Source organism: Leptinotarsa decemlineata, unplaced genomic scaffold, assembly GCF_025532065.1.
Source record: "Leptinotarsa decemlineata unplaced genomic scaffold, Ldec_3_MD MMD2_tig00078422_RagTag_RagTag, whole genome shotgun sequence".
Classification (NCBI taxonomy): Eukaryota; Metazoa; Arthropoda; class Insecta; order Coleoptera; family Chrysomelidae; genus Leptinotarsa; species Leptinotarsa decemlineata.
The window spans coordinates 20,209,699-20,226,806 of NW_027412747.1; the positions used below are offsets into that span (position 1 = coordinate 20,209,699).

General features: G+C 35.4%; 2 protein-coding genes across 5 annotated transcripts in view; both read left to right on the forward strand.

Annotated features, from left to right (window-relative positions):
• Gad1 (glutamate decarboxylase) overlaps nucleotides 1-17,108 on the forward strand; it is a 142,734-nt gene that overhangs the window by 55,467 nt on the left and 70,159 nt on the right. The window lies entirely within an intron of this gene.
• On the forward strand, nucleotides 7,152-14,438 carry LOC141487221 (uncharacterized). 3 transcript variants are annotated; one of them, XR_012468269.1, is made up of 3 exons: nucleotides 7,152-7,309; nucleotides 7,449-7,676; nucleotides 14,233-14,438. XR_012468269.1 is itself a non-coding variant. In XM_074186035.1 (3 exons), exons 2-3 carry the CDS (start codon nucleotides 7,491-7,493, stop codon nucleotides 14,422-14,424), a joined length of 378 nt encoding a protein of 125 aa, XP_074042136.1. In that variant the 5' UTR covers nucleotides 7,170-7,309; nucleotides 7,482-7,490; the 3' UTR covers nucleotides 14,425-14,438. The 3 variants fall into 3 exon arrangements, 1 of the variants encoding a protein (XP_074042136.1); XR_012468268.1 differs by having other exon boundaries at nucleotides 7,159-7,309; nucleotides 7,442-7,676; XM_074186035.1 differs by having other exon boundaries at nucleotides 7,170-7,309; nucleotides 7,482-7,676.

A 17,108-nucleotide genomic window follows, 5' to 3' on the forward strand; every position in this document is an offset into this window, starting at 1 on the left:
AAAAAATTTTTCCTACGGTGAACCGTTTTTGAGATAGAGGGCGGAGAGCGCGCGGTCACAGGATCACTTTAGGTCAACCTTCAATATGAATTGAGTCCGTATCGAACAGCTCTATTTGATAATGATGGCATGAGAAAAACAACAAAATCGTCATTGTATGACAACATGAGCCCAATTGATTTTGTTCTCAATGAAAATAATGTGACGTAAATTATTGATGGCGGATTTCTTCTTCATCATGTTGTATGGAGCAGAGAAGATACTTTTTCTATTATTTTTGATAACTAGATGAATTATATTCACAAAGCCATTACAGTTCCAAAATAATTGTTGTATTTGACGGATATTCAGACTACAGTAAAAACGTAAACGCTATGGAGCAGCAGAGAAGAACTGCTGCACTTTCAAAAACGTATGAAGTCTGTTTCGATGAAACAATGGTTGTACCAGTTACTCAAGAAAAATTCATTAATATGTTAATTGGAAAATTACAAGCTGCAAATATTACTACTAAACAAGCAAAAGATGATGCGGATGTTCTTATTGTTGAAACTACAATTGAAGAATCAAAGTCTGAAAAAACTGCAGTTATAATAGGACAAGATATTGATTTACTTGTCATTTTAATTGGGCGTACACTGTCTTACGAACAAGAAATTTTCTTTAAAAAAGTTGGGAAAGGAAATGTAAAAACGGAGATATACTCGGCTAAAAGTTTTGATAATTATCCTCATTCCAAAACACATATTTTATTTCTGCACGCATTAAGTGGCTGTCATACAACTTCTGCGCTTTTTAAAAAGAAAAAAAATAATTTTTAAAAGTTTTTGAGAAACTGACAAATTTGGATGAACTAGCTGCAGCATTTGAGGAAGAAAATTGTTCGGCCCAGAGATTATTAGAGACTGGAACTCAAACCTTATTGGTAGTCTATAATGCTCCGAAATCTGTGAAAAGTCTCGATCATCTTCGTTATATGCATTACGTCAAGTCTGCAAAACTAAATAAACCTGTGCAGCTTTCAAATATTCCACCAACAAGTGCAGCTGCTCATCAACATTTCAAACGTGTATATTATCAAGTTCAAACTTTGTTAGGGCATGATTTGGAACCCCAGGTATGGGGTAGGGCAATGCGAAACGATTTTCTGAAGCCTATCATGACAATTTTACCACCTGCTCCAGAAGATTTGCTAAATACAATTTTCTGCAACTGCAAGAGTGGTTGTGGTTCGCGATGCGGATGCAGGAAAGCGGGCTTGCAATGCTCTTTAGCTTATGGCCAATGTAATGGGCAAGCTTGTCTCAATGCTCTACCATATCAGAGCGACATAACCGAAGATGGAACCCGAAATCATGGAAGAACTTGAGACAAATGTCGTTGAAGGCGATAATGAAGACCAGTTTGAAATTTAACAGCAGCCGGAAGACGACGATGAAGATGATTAAAATTATAAATTGTAGTTTTTGTACCTTTATTACATTTTTTACCTTCAATAAAAATAAATGTGTTGAATATTTTTTAATAAAAAGATTAATTCATAATTTATTTGTTCTTTTTTCATCATGTAAGAAGTTATTAATCACGTTAAAACTCAAATATAATTTCTATATTTTCATTAACAATTCTGCAATTACATGGGCAGGTAAGTGTTGTTGAATAAATTAATACTGAATAAAAAGTGGATAGGTTAGGAAAAAAATTATAAAATATAATATAATAGTTTTTAAAAATTGACAAATATTTATAATCATTGATTTATCGATAGTTCATCAACTATATATGGCGCGTTTTCGAACGGAGGCACCGGTTGACCTGAAGTGATCCTGTGACCGCGCGCTCTCCGCCCTTTATTTCGAAAACGGTTCACCGTATGAAGAATTTTTTTGAACAAAATTTGTAGAGAATTTTGTATTCTACAATATTGATAATGAATACAAATGGCAAAAAACCAATAGGAAATGAGATATTTACAAAAAAAGCGCAAGAAACCGATTTTTGTGACCTTTGACCTTGAAATTTAATAGTTGCGTACACCCTACCATATGTAGGTTTTGAGACAACTTTAAGGGTGTCAATATACAAGTATTTACAGACTTACAGCTGGGTATCTCGAATTCCGAGGTGAACTTACTATAATGACTGGACTAGCAGATCTTCGGCAAAAATCCACTTTATATTTTCATTTTTAAGGACCATTCAGTGTAAGTATCGAAATATCGCAAAAATGTTACGAAATATGTGAATGTACTTGAGGTCTGCCAATAATCAATTCATCCATTTTGTCGGTGAATACCCACTTTTTCATTGTCAATGAGTATTGAATTTCTTTCATACTTCTTTGTTGGGTTAAATATATTTTATGTGAAAAAAAAAGACACATTCATTACTTATATATAATTTTCAATAACATTTCAGACTCTAAAATTCATCGGAGTTTTCCAAAGACCTTAATATTGTATTCCAAACCATGGTTTTTCGTAGAATGAAATTCTAAAGTGACGTATGAATGATTGACACCTCCTTCTTTTATAAACACAGTGGATCCATTCGATTCTGGGTTTTGACTCAATGCCAATATACAGTAAATAATTTGATCACCATACCAAGTGCTCTGAAAAATTATTTTCATGTTACAAACAGGTGAATACAATACAAGTTTTTTATTTTATTTATTCATTTGGAGAGTAATTTGGGATATTACGACATGAAATATCAATTCTGAAACATTCTTGTATATCCTTTTTTATAATAGGTATGATATATTTTTTGAAATGTCATTTTCACTAGCATTTCTCGCAAAAGCTACATGAAGATGAAGGATAAATGAAACCAAATTATGCAAAGATGAAAAAAACATACCTCGACAAAAGTCATGAAATATAGGTACTTATGAAAAGATATGACAATGTTGGAAGGAAACGGGAAGGTGAACATTTTTTCATTGTAATAACAAAATGCAAAGAAAACAGATGTTACTTCATGAATATTGTCTGTTCTAATATATTGTGGTGAGCATGATTCTCAAAAAACAACAGAGAAAAATGTTTCGGTGTCAAAACTTTTTTCAGCCTTGTTACTGCAGGTTTTCAGCTGTGTACGGCAGGTTTTTATGCCTGACGTTTCGCCTATTACTGCGGTATACACTCTCAAAGATAATGAAGTAACGGGTGCAGTGATCGGTTTGTTTTCAGAGCGGATACTATTGGTTGGAATAACTGGGCTTATTTCTATGTACTGAAGAAAGGTAGCGAGATTTTATTCATAGTGATTTCTTTTTCTTTTTTATTGAACTATTTTTGTATTCTCATTTCAGTGATTCCAATGTAGACGGACCGCAGAGGTACAAGAGATCCTGTATACACCAGGTGTTGCTTAAGGCTCTCTGGGGTCTACTGTTGACCTCATACTCTTTTTGATAGTTATCCAGAACCTTCTCAATATGGTCTGTAACATCTTTGAAATAGAGTAACTTTGACGTTTTCTCTACTGGGTCGTATTGGGTGCTCATATCAATATTAATAATAATAATGATTTATCATTTACCGTAACTTAAAATATTCTTCAGATCACATAACGAGGTGAATAAATGGATTATGCTAGGTCTTAAAACCAAGTCTTCCATATAAACCACAACAAAAGTAAATAAACAATCTAGTTATAGTTACACCAGGATATAAATAGATCTCGAATATAATAAGGGAAATATTCTAAAAGAAAATTATTTCATTGCTTCTCAAACAAATGTTTTCTGGCATTTTTTTTGAAAATGTTAATTGCTGTAGAGAACTTGGGATTATCCAGGCAATTTCCGTGAAGGTGGTAGGTAAATTACCTTTTATGAATTTCTTTATTGGTTGCAGGAATATGGATCATATTTTTTTTTCCGAAGATTGACGTTATGCACATCTGTCCTATACAACTATATAACTTTTCTATATAAATATTCAGGATTTTTGAATTATAGTATTTTATAGTAAAAAGTGAGAGCGTGTAATTTGTGTCTGTTATACATACTCAACCATCCTGCGTCCTTCAGCTTATAAGAAATTCTTTCTCTCCTCCTAATGTGATACATCATTCGAAGACAATTTTGAACTTTTTGGATTCGACGTATGTCTCTTCAATCTATACATGAACCATACGCAATGTCACAGTGAATGAAATGGGACAATATCATAATACCGCTCAACATTTTCATCACTTTCAAACGATGCGTGGGTCTCTCGAAGTTTTTTTGGTACTTTTGCTTTAAAACGTAATTTAGAATCTATAATGAAACAAAATTTTTGCAGCTGTATATATCGCCAGTTGTTCGAATTTTTCCATAAAGAACTTTGCCATCACCGGAGTCAACAAGTTGCCTATTGGGGCATGAAGGGGGACAATAAATATCAAAAACACCGTAGAACACAATGAAAACGAAAAGGAAATTAACATTATTAAAATCTGACTACCTGTCCTCAGCTGCACACAAATGAGGTCATTCAATCTAACCAAAATGGATAAAACAGAGTAGAATGTGTTTAAAAACATTTTTGGGATTCTTCAGTTTGAGTTAGACAAGAAAAGAAAATGAAAGAACCGTCAAAATCACGGTTAACAGAGTATCTTGAATGATACTTATACACCCAACTGTACAACAATTTTGTAAATCCTTGACAACAGAATACCAAAAAGTTTTGGCTGCTTGTTTCTTTCTTCAATCCAAAAATTTGCAGTTGCAAATGAGAAAAGTGGGGTCATATGTATGAAAAATCTCAATTATTATATCATTGGAGAATTTTAATTTAATGAATCAGAATCAATATTTTTTAATCTGTCGAGATATGTGAAAATTAATCTGTCACTGTTACTTACTGTTGTATTTCTCGTGATGAAAGGAATTCCCATCAAATCAACATTATCCTCGAACACCAAGTCACGTAATCTTGCATTTGAGCAATTTCCTTCTCTAATTTCGAATTGTTCTTTCGGATCTACAATTCCGAAAGCAAATTGACAAGCGATGGCGAAAACCACGACAAATGTTTTAATCATTTTTTTGATAAGAGTTCTTACAAAGTCTTCTATCAACTTTCAATGATCAGAAACATAAAATGTATTCTATTTATACTAAATTTTCAAGAGGGAGAGATATGATCTGATTACTTATACTGAAGATGAGTGTGACAAATAGTTTTTCGAATTCTTAGTCCTCCAAGAAGATAATGTTATTAGCTAGTGACGTGATTCAACGTTATTGAAATTTATGGTTTAGGACGTATGTTCATATAGGTATATGTTTTCGGGAAAAGTCCTGGTCAAAAATTAATAGGAACTGGAAAATTAATGATTGTCGTTTGATGAGACGAACGTCAAAACCTCAAAATATGCAGGAAATGTTCTGTGAAGATTCCTGCACTGACGCCTGTCAGATATAATCCAACGCCCTTCGTGGTATTAGCCAGGGGAGTAGTTGTTTTCTTAGGAGGCGTCAGTCCATTCAAGCTACTGTGTAGGTGTATCTGAGACTGGCTGGAACGTTCCAAGTTCATTTCTTTAGAATTCTTTACTGCCAGTCTTCAAGCATAACCCACTGACTAATGAGAAAGTTGATGAATTTTGATAAAAAACCGTCGCATGAGCATCGCTCATGTTGTGAATGTAAATGTTGTAGAATGACGTCAACGGCGATCCAGATTTGCTGAAAAGGGTCCTAACTGATGACGATTCATGAGTATACATTTATGACACCGAAACCAAAGTCTAGTTGTCCCAATGCCGAAATGCCCAGAAGAGCCGAAACCAAAAACACGCCAAATTCGAGCAAATGTCAAGATTTTGCTCACTATTTTTTTCAATTACTGTGGCAAAGTGCATCAGTATTGTGGAAAAACAATTCATGGCTTTTGAATCATGATGATTTTTTTGAGGACAAAACACAAGCACAAGGCGCTCTCAGAGCCGTGCCTGTGCGAAAGTAGCGACTCACATTGGATTTGAATCGCTGGAGATTGGAAAAATTGTTTCCTCTGATAGCAATGTGCCGAGGGAATCTTGTTGACTCACCCTGTATATTCCTAATTCTCAGGTTAATCTCTTGATCTGACACAATTAGAATGATATAATATTTGAATGTTTGTCCCAGATTTTCGGTGATATCTATTATTTTGCCATTAGCAGACCTCTTCATTAGAGAAGTGATACAGATCTCCACACCTGACAAAATATATTTTTCTGAAAAACGAAACCATCCATCATTTTTATCTCCAGATAATGAATCTTTTTAATAAATTGATGGATGGTAAGTGATTGACCAAATCTGACCAACGTACAATTTAAGAAAGCAGTTAGAAATTTGCTAGCTGATAGACCCTATTATAGCTTGCAAGAGTATTTTAATGAATCATTTCAAAAGTATACTCCATTTTATATTTATTTTTATTGTATTTGTAGCTGTTTTATTCAAACTTTTATTAATTGCCAGTTTTTATCAATACACTATTATTTATGATTATATTTATACCTACAAAACTCTGTCGATGGAATACAAAATCTTCTGACAATAGAGTATATTTTGATTTGATTTGATTTGAAGTTGTTAAATCTGTCAAAGCCATCACTTTGAATGGAGATAATTGATTTGCAAGAAGATGTGTCTTTGAAGAATTTTGGGCCAAACATGTCCCGGAAAAATATGAAAATTGTAAAAGACTAGCAATCAATATGGCCACTATATTTGGCTCGACATACATATGTGAATCATCTTTCTCAAAGCTGGATTTTTTGAAAAACAAATATCGTTCGAAATTAACAGACGCTGACCTAAAAGTTACACTTCGGATTTGCTGTACCTATCGAGAACCAAAATATAAAAAATAAAAAAAAACAGTGTCGTTTCTCACATTAATAAGAGGTCTTGTATTTTTTTATTATTCGGAATGTGATTTGAAACCCAAAGTGATATGTAGCACTTTATTATTATTAATTGTTTTATTTCTGGACCCCGTTAAAATTTTCGCACAGTATCCGGACCCCACCTAAAACTACTTGCCGACCTCTGCCTCATGTTGTTTCAACTCCTTCCTGGTGTGTCTTGGACTTCCTTCATGATTTAGTATGTTGTGTGATTATATTTTAGAGAACAATCATATCCCCATCTCGCTCTCTTCGATTTTGTTCCAATCCTTGGATCACATGTATGGTTGATCATATGCTTACGCATGATTGACAGTTTTCCTTCAATGTCACTGAAGTCAAATAAATATTCGATTGATATTATACATATCTTTTCTCTCAAGTAGATGAGGCTGACAAACATTTTCAGGTAATTTGCAATAACACGCTATTTTCAGAAAACGTTTTGAATACAATACGTACTCATCTTTGAACAATCGCATACTGTCACCGTTTTTGGTATTATTCAGAACGAAATGTATGAGATCATATCTAGAAATAGTTTTCAGTGGAAACGGATGATAATAGGAATTTTCCTCAAGGTGAACAAAATGAGCCGGTTCTTGGTTGTTGTTTGGGCTTTGGTACTTGCCTTACAAATCGTACATGGAAATAATGCCCCAAAAGAGCAATTTGAACTACACGAAGGCAACTGTAGCAGAGCATTAATAGGGGATATGGTGTTTTTGGATCACGTGCAATTGTCAAGGCTCCCTTTGGTTGGTAGAAACACAACGGTGAGTTGAGACTGTAACACCGGTTTCCGTTCAAAGAGGAAATATATCAAGTTTGCAGTTACTTCAATGCGAATATTTTCCCTATCCAGCATTATTTCCGGTAATATCCGTTTTGAGGGCACCCGGCGATTTTGAAAGAAAAAAGCGGCGCTCTTCCTCATTTACAAAGTTATGGTCCTTCGAAGTACAAAATAAACTACTCATCCGAAAGGAAAAAGCACCGCTTTTTCCTTTCGGATTCGTTATCAACGCATCAAAATTGGTAAGTACACTCAAAAAATTTTTCAAAATCGTCGGGTTCCCTCAACACGGATATTTACCTTATTTCCCAGATTCTCATTGACAGTATCTGAATGCTTTCCAGTAAGACACAAATATCGAAATTTACAGTTGAAAACGATAACAGTGAGTCTTTCTCGTGGAGAAATAAGGACTATGTTCTTTTGTAGCAGACAAAGTTGCATCTTGCTAACCTTATTATTAGATATTTTTTCAGAACTGAAAAGTTTCAGCAAAAATTAAAACGAAGATTCGATTTTATTCGCTATCGAAGTTTATAATATCTTGAAGAATATCAGTAGTAAATAGTCCCGTTCAACATTCAAATAGTACGATTCATACATCAAAATTAATTGTTCTCAGAAACTGTTATATTTTTGGCAAAATTAACTTTCCTTTTCTTTGTGTATCATGAAATTATAAACAACAAAGTTTCAGAGCATTCAGTTCATGAAAACAATATACTACACAACAGTTTTATAATTTTTGGGAAAGAAAGTTTTTGGCTTTCTACTACGCCATCTTGATACAAAAAATGCATGAGGGAAACTTCCAAAGAAAGAAAGGAAATAATCAATTTGAAAATAAGTAACTCTATACATGGATGTGTAGATCATGCAAAGAAGTAACTTTCATGTATAGAGTTACTTATTTTCAAATTGATTACTTTCTTCCTTTCTTTGGAAGAATCCCTCATCATTTTTTTGTATCAAGATTGAGTAGTAGAAAGCCAAAAACTTTCTTTCCCAAAAGTTAAGTACTCCTAAAAATATAACCCCTTCAATTCAGTTTTATAATATAACATAATATAATAATAATGATGAAAGTACAAAATAGTGTATATGATTGAGGTGATGTAAGTTGATAAAATAACTGCAAATATGAATATCTAATTTAGTGATTCGCGCATACGTCTACTCACAACATACATATATAATAAACAATTATAAGAAAAAAGAGCAAAATTCATCAAAAGCTGTTTGTACGTGGCGAAACATGATTTAATTTAACACTTTCTCCTTATTGGAACACTAAAATTGAAAAAATGATTCTAAAATAAGTACATATCAAATATTTAACATATACAAAATAATATATGTGTTACATGGAAATATATGTTTACTGTGATGTATAAAAAAGCAAAGGGTAAGTATTTACATTTTTGCGATGGCAGAGCCATTGGAATGGTGTATAAGATAAAAATCATTAGAATAGATCACGTGGAAAATAAAAATTAAATAATGAATATTGAAAATAAATGATTGAAAAAATAAATAAAAGTCACGGGATAAAAAGGATTTGGAGTGTATAATGATATGTAGTCCGTACTTAATGATTTTGGTCGAATATTCTTTCAATGTTTTTACATATAACAACAAAACTGTCAAAGATACGACAAAGTAATTTATAACCCTTGTTGAAAGTCTTTTTTCTTCTTTTCAAGAAACACTTTGTTGTGAGATTTTCACTGAATAATTTACAAAACCGCTACTCCTGTTTTGCTATATCACAGCGAGTTACCTGAAAACGTTGTGAATTTTCATCAAGTCGTCTAATTCCATCGCATACCCTTTTTCTTTTGGATATCTAATTTATATTCCAAGAAGTGTAAAAACCGGCTTGAAGATTTCGAAAATGGTGGATTTATGACTATTCAAAAATTATAAAAAGCTTGAAGATTTCAAAAAAGGTGAATTTCAAAAATTATGAAAAGTCTGAAGACTGTATCGAGTAGAGAAACATAACATTTGGGCTGAAAAGTTCATAGGCTAACATAGAAAAAAAATTATTTTGATAATATTTGACTTCATTATTCAATATAGTTGCCTTCGAGGGCATACAATCTTTCGATACCATTTTTAAAGTAGAATTTGTTTTCAGCCTCAAAATAGGCCTCAGTTTCGACAATTACCTGTTCGTCGGCGCTGAATTTCTTTCCAGTAGCATTCTCTCGAGGTCTGAGAACAGAAAAAGTCAATGAGGGCCAGATCTGGCGAATACGGCGGACACAGAAGCAATTCAAGGCCCAGTTCATGCAGTTCCGCCATCATTTCCATTTATTTGTGACACGATGAAACAGCAGTTTCTTTTTCTTCAAATGAGAAAGTTTTTCGCGATTTCGTCCTTCAAACGCTCTAATAATGCTATGTGATAGTCGCTGTTGTAGTTTTACCCTCTGCAAGAAAGTCGATGAATATTATACCAGGCGCATCTCAAAATACTCATACCATGACCTTTTGGAGCCGGTTCACCACGTACAGTCCACTCAGATGAAGATCGTTTTAATTCTGCTGTGAAGTGATGAAGATATGTTTCATCCATTCAGTGGCATGGTGGAGGTACTCTTCTTTTCGTACGAACTGAAACTGTAGCTCTCATTTCTGCCATGTCATTTATAGTGCTGATTTTCCGCGCACTTTCTGTAATGGCGGATTCGCGCGTACTTCCCGCGCGATTTGGGTGACTTGGTTCCGTTGTGGCGCCTTTCAAAGCTGTGAGCCAGATCCTCGGTAGATAAGTTCTCTCTTCGTTCCAGTTGAAATCCTCTTGATGTTTATGTTATTCTATGGCTTCTAAATACATTCTTGTTGAATAATGATTTGAAGTTGCTATCCCCTCGGTATGTTCGAAAATGATCTTATGTTCCCCGTCGGACAATGCATGTTCAGACTTTTTGGCCTGTCCTAATTGGCAACCCCACGTGTTCTCCACCAGGCGGGTACCAATGCTCCTTTTAGTCTGACCGATATAAACTTTACCACAGTTACAAAAAATCCCTTAAACTTCCGCTGATCTGAGTAGATCTCTGCTGTCCTTTGCTGATACTCCGATCTTCGTGGGTTTGAAGACGTTGTTAATTGTCTCCTTCTTTAAAGTTTTCTCGAATCGATTGGTGACACTTTCTTTGTATGGCAGGTAGACAGTGCCTTGAGGATGCACTTCACCCATGATGTTCTTCTTCTCCCTTGGAGGCGTAGCGCGGATTATGTATTTTCTGCCGTAGCCGGTCACTAGGCTGTTGATGATGGTTCGTTTCTGTTTTGGATGATGGTTGGATCCACCCATTATGAACCGAGCTTTCGCAGTTTGAGGTATTTCAAAATAATTTTGTGGACATTTTTGAATGTTTTCGTTGGTAACAGGCTCTTGGGGGTGTCCACTGCCTGCATCAACCTCGGTGCTCATGTAACCTCGTTTGAACTTAGCAAACTTCTCAACGGTTGATTTTCTTGGTGCAAAGTCCGAATGATATTCATCATTCAGACTTGGCTTCAGCAGTATTTTTTCGCCAAAAAGCAATGCTTTATCATACGAAATTCCGTTTTATCCATTTTCTTCAAACTACCAAAAGTTACTTCACTCAAAAATGTTCTCTCCCACAAACTAAAAGTCAGACAGCTGTGGAATTTGTACCCGTGTCTATTGAAAGTTGGGGTTAAATAAGAATCTTATGGATTTGATACCAGCAGTGCCATCTGTGTGTTAGCCTAAAAACTTCTCAGTCTATCTACTATGTATAAGGAAATGAATATTTCTAAATGGAACTCAAAAAATTCATCTTTTTCAACGTATCCACACAATAGGTTCTGGTGATAGACTGCTGGAAAACACCTACTTTCCCGGCTAATACCACGATGGACATGGAATTATATCTTTGAAACCGGCTGTAGCTGATATACTTGATTGATTTCAGCGTGGTTCTGCTGTTGGATGAACAAAAAACATCTACAAGACTGACATCTGTGAGTTATATTGCGAAAATGTCTGTGGGAAATAATTTAATGCCGATCATGGTATCAGTCGGAAAAGTAGTTATTTTTCGGCAGGCATATGCCTGAACCCAAATTGTAGGTACGTTGGAAGAGAATATTGTTCGCAGAACAATTTGCTGACTTTTGAAATATATCACAATTACTATGTCAAAAATATACAGTCCAATCAAAAAAGTTAACAGGTAATTCAATAATAGCAAAGGTTGAACAAGAGTTTCATACAGTATACTTCAATACAACACAGTTTTATTGAAAGTGATACAAATTATGAAATTATGAAACAACAACAACAAAAATTAATTGGCGCTACGGGGCGACTTCATTGATTCCAGTGGCGCATTTGCTATTTCAGCTGCAGGAAAACCCTGAAAAACCTGCATCTAAATATTTTGATCTGCCAATGTCCTCTCTTTCATAGAATGATATGTGGGGTGTCTTCAGAGGATCCAATAACTTCAAGATATCACCACAATATTTAGTGATATGACTAGTCTGTTACGTCTCTGACCAATGCGTAATAATGTCCATAATCAACTCCAGAACCACTGTTAACAATGACTGCATGAAGATTATAATAGTGGCCTGCTATATTGTAGTGTTCATCTATTTCGAACCTTCGTAAGAGTTTGGGGCTTCCATCAGAGGTTGAGTCATGTTTGAAGATCACCAGTGACTGGTGCCTCAGATAAACATGTTGTCTTATAATAGTCAGTTAGTTTGACGCATGCAGCTGCAGTTTCGTAAGAATGTATCATCTTTCCCACCAACCGATTTCCTAGAGTCTTTGAAGTCCACTAGATACTCGTTCGGGCAACAAGAGGATTGTTCTGAATTCTTGGGGTTCTTGTGGAATACTCTTCGTGAGCAGCAAAATAGCAGAATCAATACCCCTGACCGCTCTGGATTGAATGATTTCATACAGTCTATCTCGTCTTGTATTTGTATATCTTTTGCTGCAAAAATCCTTTCTTGTTTATTTTGTAGTACATGTTTAAGAGGTAGCAAAAACGTATGTGACTTTCTGAAACTTCAACTAGCGTTTCCTTATATGACTGATAACCAATCCGTGCAAAGCTTATTTTTATATCATCTGAAAATAAAATTTTTAACGGGTGATGATCAACGCCAAACTATTATAAGGTAGTATATAGTATATAGTATATAGTATATAGTATATAGTATATAGTATATAGTTTATAGTATATAGTATATAGTATCTACTATATAAAAATGGATGTTTGTTGGTTGGTTGGTTGTTTGGTTGGTAAGTGATAAACTCAATCGATCGTGATGAAACTTGACATGTATGAGTAATTCTTCAAAGAGAAAGTTTTTAGGCTATCAATTTTACTGTAACTCATTACTAGATGACGCTGTAGAACAATTTTTGAAATCACTGTGCTATAACGCTGCGCACGCCTAAGTTCGTTGATTCTGATTCTGTCAAATCATTGGAACAGCAGTGATACAGCAACATAGTACTAGTATAGTATATAGTACATAGTATCTAGTATAAAGTATATAATATATAGTATCTAATATATAAAAATGGATGTTTGTTGGTTGTTTGGTTGGTTGGTAGATGATAAACTTCTACATAGCTCAACCGATCGTGATGAAACTTGACATGTATGAGTAATTCTTCAAAGAGGAAGTTTTTAGGCTATCAATTTTTCTGTAATTCATTACTAGATGGCCCTGTAGAACAATTTTTTGAAAGCACTGTTCTATAACGCTGCTCACGCCTAAGTTCGTTGATTCTGATTCTGTCAAATCATTGGAACAGCAGTGATACAGTAACATAGTACTAGTATAGTATATAGTACTATACTAGTATCTAGTATAAAGTATATAGTATATAGTATATAGCCAATCTGATAACAACACTTAGTAGTTTTGTAGAATCACTTTGCCATTTCAGTGTGGAAAATTATAGTCATCTACATTTTTTCTAGTAATAAACCCTGTTTCAATCAAGTTATATCTTGAATTTTGAATAAAGCCTTCGTCATTCTGACTGTTATCTCAATCTATAATACCTATTTTCTGATGTTTTTCTCGAATTAAATCAAAATGTTATCTATGAACCATCATTAACACAGTTCAAATTTTGATACAAATATAATTCATACACCTGAAACTTCTATTCATCAAATCAATCAATAGCCATGATAAGGTTATCAATCAATATTGTTATGGCAAGAAAATTAGGAAAATTAGCATTGGTGTGGAATATATCCGTATTATGATTTGAAAACTGAAATTATGAAATTGGTGACTTGGCTGGTTTTGATTCCAATGTTATGTTGCATATTGTCATGACTTCCTAAACGAGTTAATTCCTATATAATTGAATTTCAGAAATATTCCCATTCTCATAAAAATAATTTTACACAAAACACTCTTTTCCTTTTACTTCATTCATCTCACTCAATCATATTCTTGATCAAGTTCAAAACTTTGCCTTCAGAAATCATCGATTTACCAATGCATTTATTTTTCAGACTTCTTGGTATGGAGATCAGAAAATTTACTGTATTTTGGCTCTCGGTGGAAAACAAACATCCAAAGATTCTACAGTACTGATAAAAGAAGGGGGCATTAATCATACCTTCGTCACATTGGAATTTCATTCGCAGAAAAACCACGGTTTAGAGTACAATGTCCAAGTTTTTGGGAAACTGCCAAAAAAATAAAATTCATTTCTACATGTTGGTCTTTCATTAAGTGCTTCCTATCTTTGATTTTTAATAAAATAAAGTGTGGCAAATAAATCAGGCTGAATATGGCCGATTGCACGGGTTATGATGGCTTTAAAGACCGCTGTTGTTGGTAGCTTTTTCACATATACCTGGGATTTAAGAAAACCATACATCTGGCGATGACCAGGAAAAATCTACGCTCAACAGTAGGATTTCTGACTGGCCACTGTCAACTAAGGAAACACCTCCATAATATGGGGCTAGTAGACACACCTCTATGCAGGATGTGTGAACAGGAAGATGAGACTGTCAGGCATGTCCCATGTTATGTCCGGAGTTATCGTCAATGAGAGGGTGTGTGTTCGGCGAGTCTTGGCTTACACCTGCCGATAGAAAAGAGATGTCTCTCAGTGACCTGTCCACCTTCCTGGAAAGGACAGGAAAAAAGATGACCTAGGAGGACAACTCCTCGGGAGGATGTTCAATGGGTCACATGTGGCCTAAGTGCTACTCTACAGATACAAATAAGAACACCCCACAAGAAAAAGTCTAACGGGATCAAAACTCACGATCTTGGTGGCTAGTTTACATCACCTCTACATGAGATGATCATGTCGTCAAATATCTCGTGCAGAATATCCAATGTAGCTCATGTTACATGAGCAATGTGGCACGTAGCGCCGTTCTGTTGAAACCACATGCTGTCCAGATCATCCAATTCAAGCCAATGGTTTCCAGATCACCAGATCCAGGTCACCACTCCCCACACCGTGGGGTAAGTGATCATTGTGTAGTATTAATCTTATATCAAATATTATTATTTCTTCAAGTATGTTAGTTTTACTCTGTACATAGGAATCTGTTGGTCAATAAACGCTATTATCATTGTTATCATTATTATTATTATTTTTCCACCGTAGTGTGCGCTGGTCAGGCCCTATCCCCCGAAGCCCCGATACATTCGGGAGGGCGCGCCAGCATTATCAACCAATAACCACTCCCCACACCGTGGGATAAGTGGTCATTGGGTCCGAGAATCATGTGCCCTGAGCAAGCGCAGTGAGCCAAGAATTATTATTATTATTTCAACAACGCAACACGTGTTTCGATCACCACGTGATCATCTTCAAGATGTAGATTAAACAGTTTCATCTTTCTCTTGAAGGTGATCACTAGGTTTTTTCCAAACACCAAATCATTATTTCAACACCTCGATACATGTTTCGATTACCAAGTGATCATCCTCAAGGGAAAGATCTTTCTTTCGTAGATGATCATTTGGTGATCGAAACACGTGTCGAGGTGTTAAAATAACGGTTTGGTGTTGGGAAAAATCTCGAGTAAACTCATCGCTAATGATGATTTTTCGGTAAAATTCAGGGCCAGTTGCCAACTGCTCCAGTGCCCATTCAGTGAACACACGTCGTTGTCAATGGTCGTTTTGCTTCGGTTCGTGACTCAGTTGAATTTTGTACGGGTTCAGGCCCAAGTTACGACGCAAAATTCGCAAAGTTGTGGTCTTTCAAAGGCCGAGTTTTTGTGAGCGACGCGAAATCGACTCCCTTGGATTCCCCTGCACACTCTCACAGACATCGGCAATGTTTCCAGTAGATCTTGGGTTTCGTCGACATACACGTGTTGGTCGATCGTTTACTGAACCAGTGGACTCGAATTCATCCACCACATCGCGAATCGTCCTCTCGGTAGGACGATTATGGAGACAGTAAAATGGTCAAACCGCGCGGTACGCTGCCCGAACAGAACACCCATTTTGTAGCTCCAACAAGATGGCCATTAATTGAAGGTGTCTGACAATGTTTCGTGGTGCATTTCATTAGTTCGAACTTCCATTGTCTAATATAATATGAATTGATTTCAAATCCCTGAAAGAATCTATGAAAAAAAGTTCTTGGAGAATAACAATTATATTGAGTAGATCACCAACACTGATTCGGTGACACCAGCCAATGAGAACGTAGCAATTTGTCACATGACCAGTTTGTTGTGACCGGTTGGTCACGCATACGACAGACAATCGAGCAGCGTTATCGCGGTTTGAAAGATAACTATTCGAGCGCGCTTGGAATAATATGAAAACAATAATATACATGGTATGTGTGGTTTAAAAAAACATGGCTGCCAGCGTTGAAGAAAAAACCACCACATACCAACTACGCTTAGCACAGTTGGTCAAGTATGTAGCGGTTACACATATATAGACTTGTTCAAATGAAAATAATTTATGACGCACCCCTGTACACTCCACTCAATGCCCGTTGCATTGCCGCCACGTTTTTTTCTTTAACGCTGGCAGCCATGTTTTTTCTTTAACACCACACACAACTTGTATATTATTGTTTTTATATTATTCCAAGCACACTCGAATCATCATCTTTCAAACCGCGATAACGCTGCTCGATTACCCGTCGTACGCATGACCAACCGAATAAACTGGCCATGTGACAAATTGCTACGCTCTCATTGGCTGGTGTCACAGAATCTGTGCTGATGATCTACTATATCGAGCAAAAAAAACTGGAATTACAATGAAATGAAAAATCAAAATTAAAAGATTCCAAATCAAGTTACTACACGACGTTTCGGTTGTTAGTATCCATAATCGTCTTCGGTGATGACTGGACTTATTTCTCCAAAATCTGACTATTTATAGGTCATTC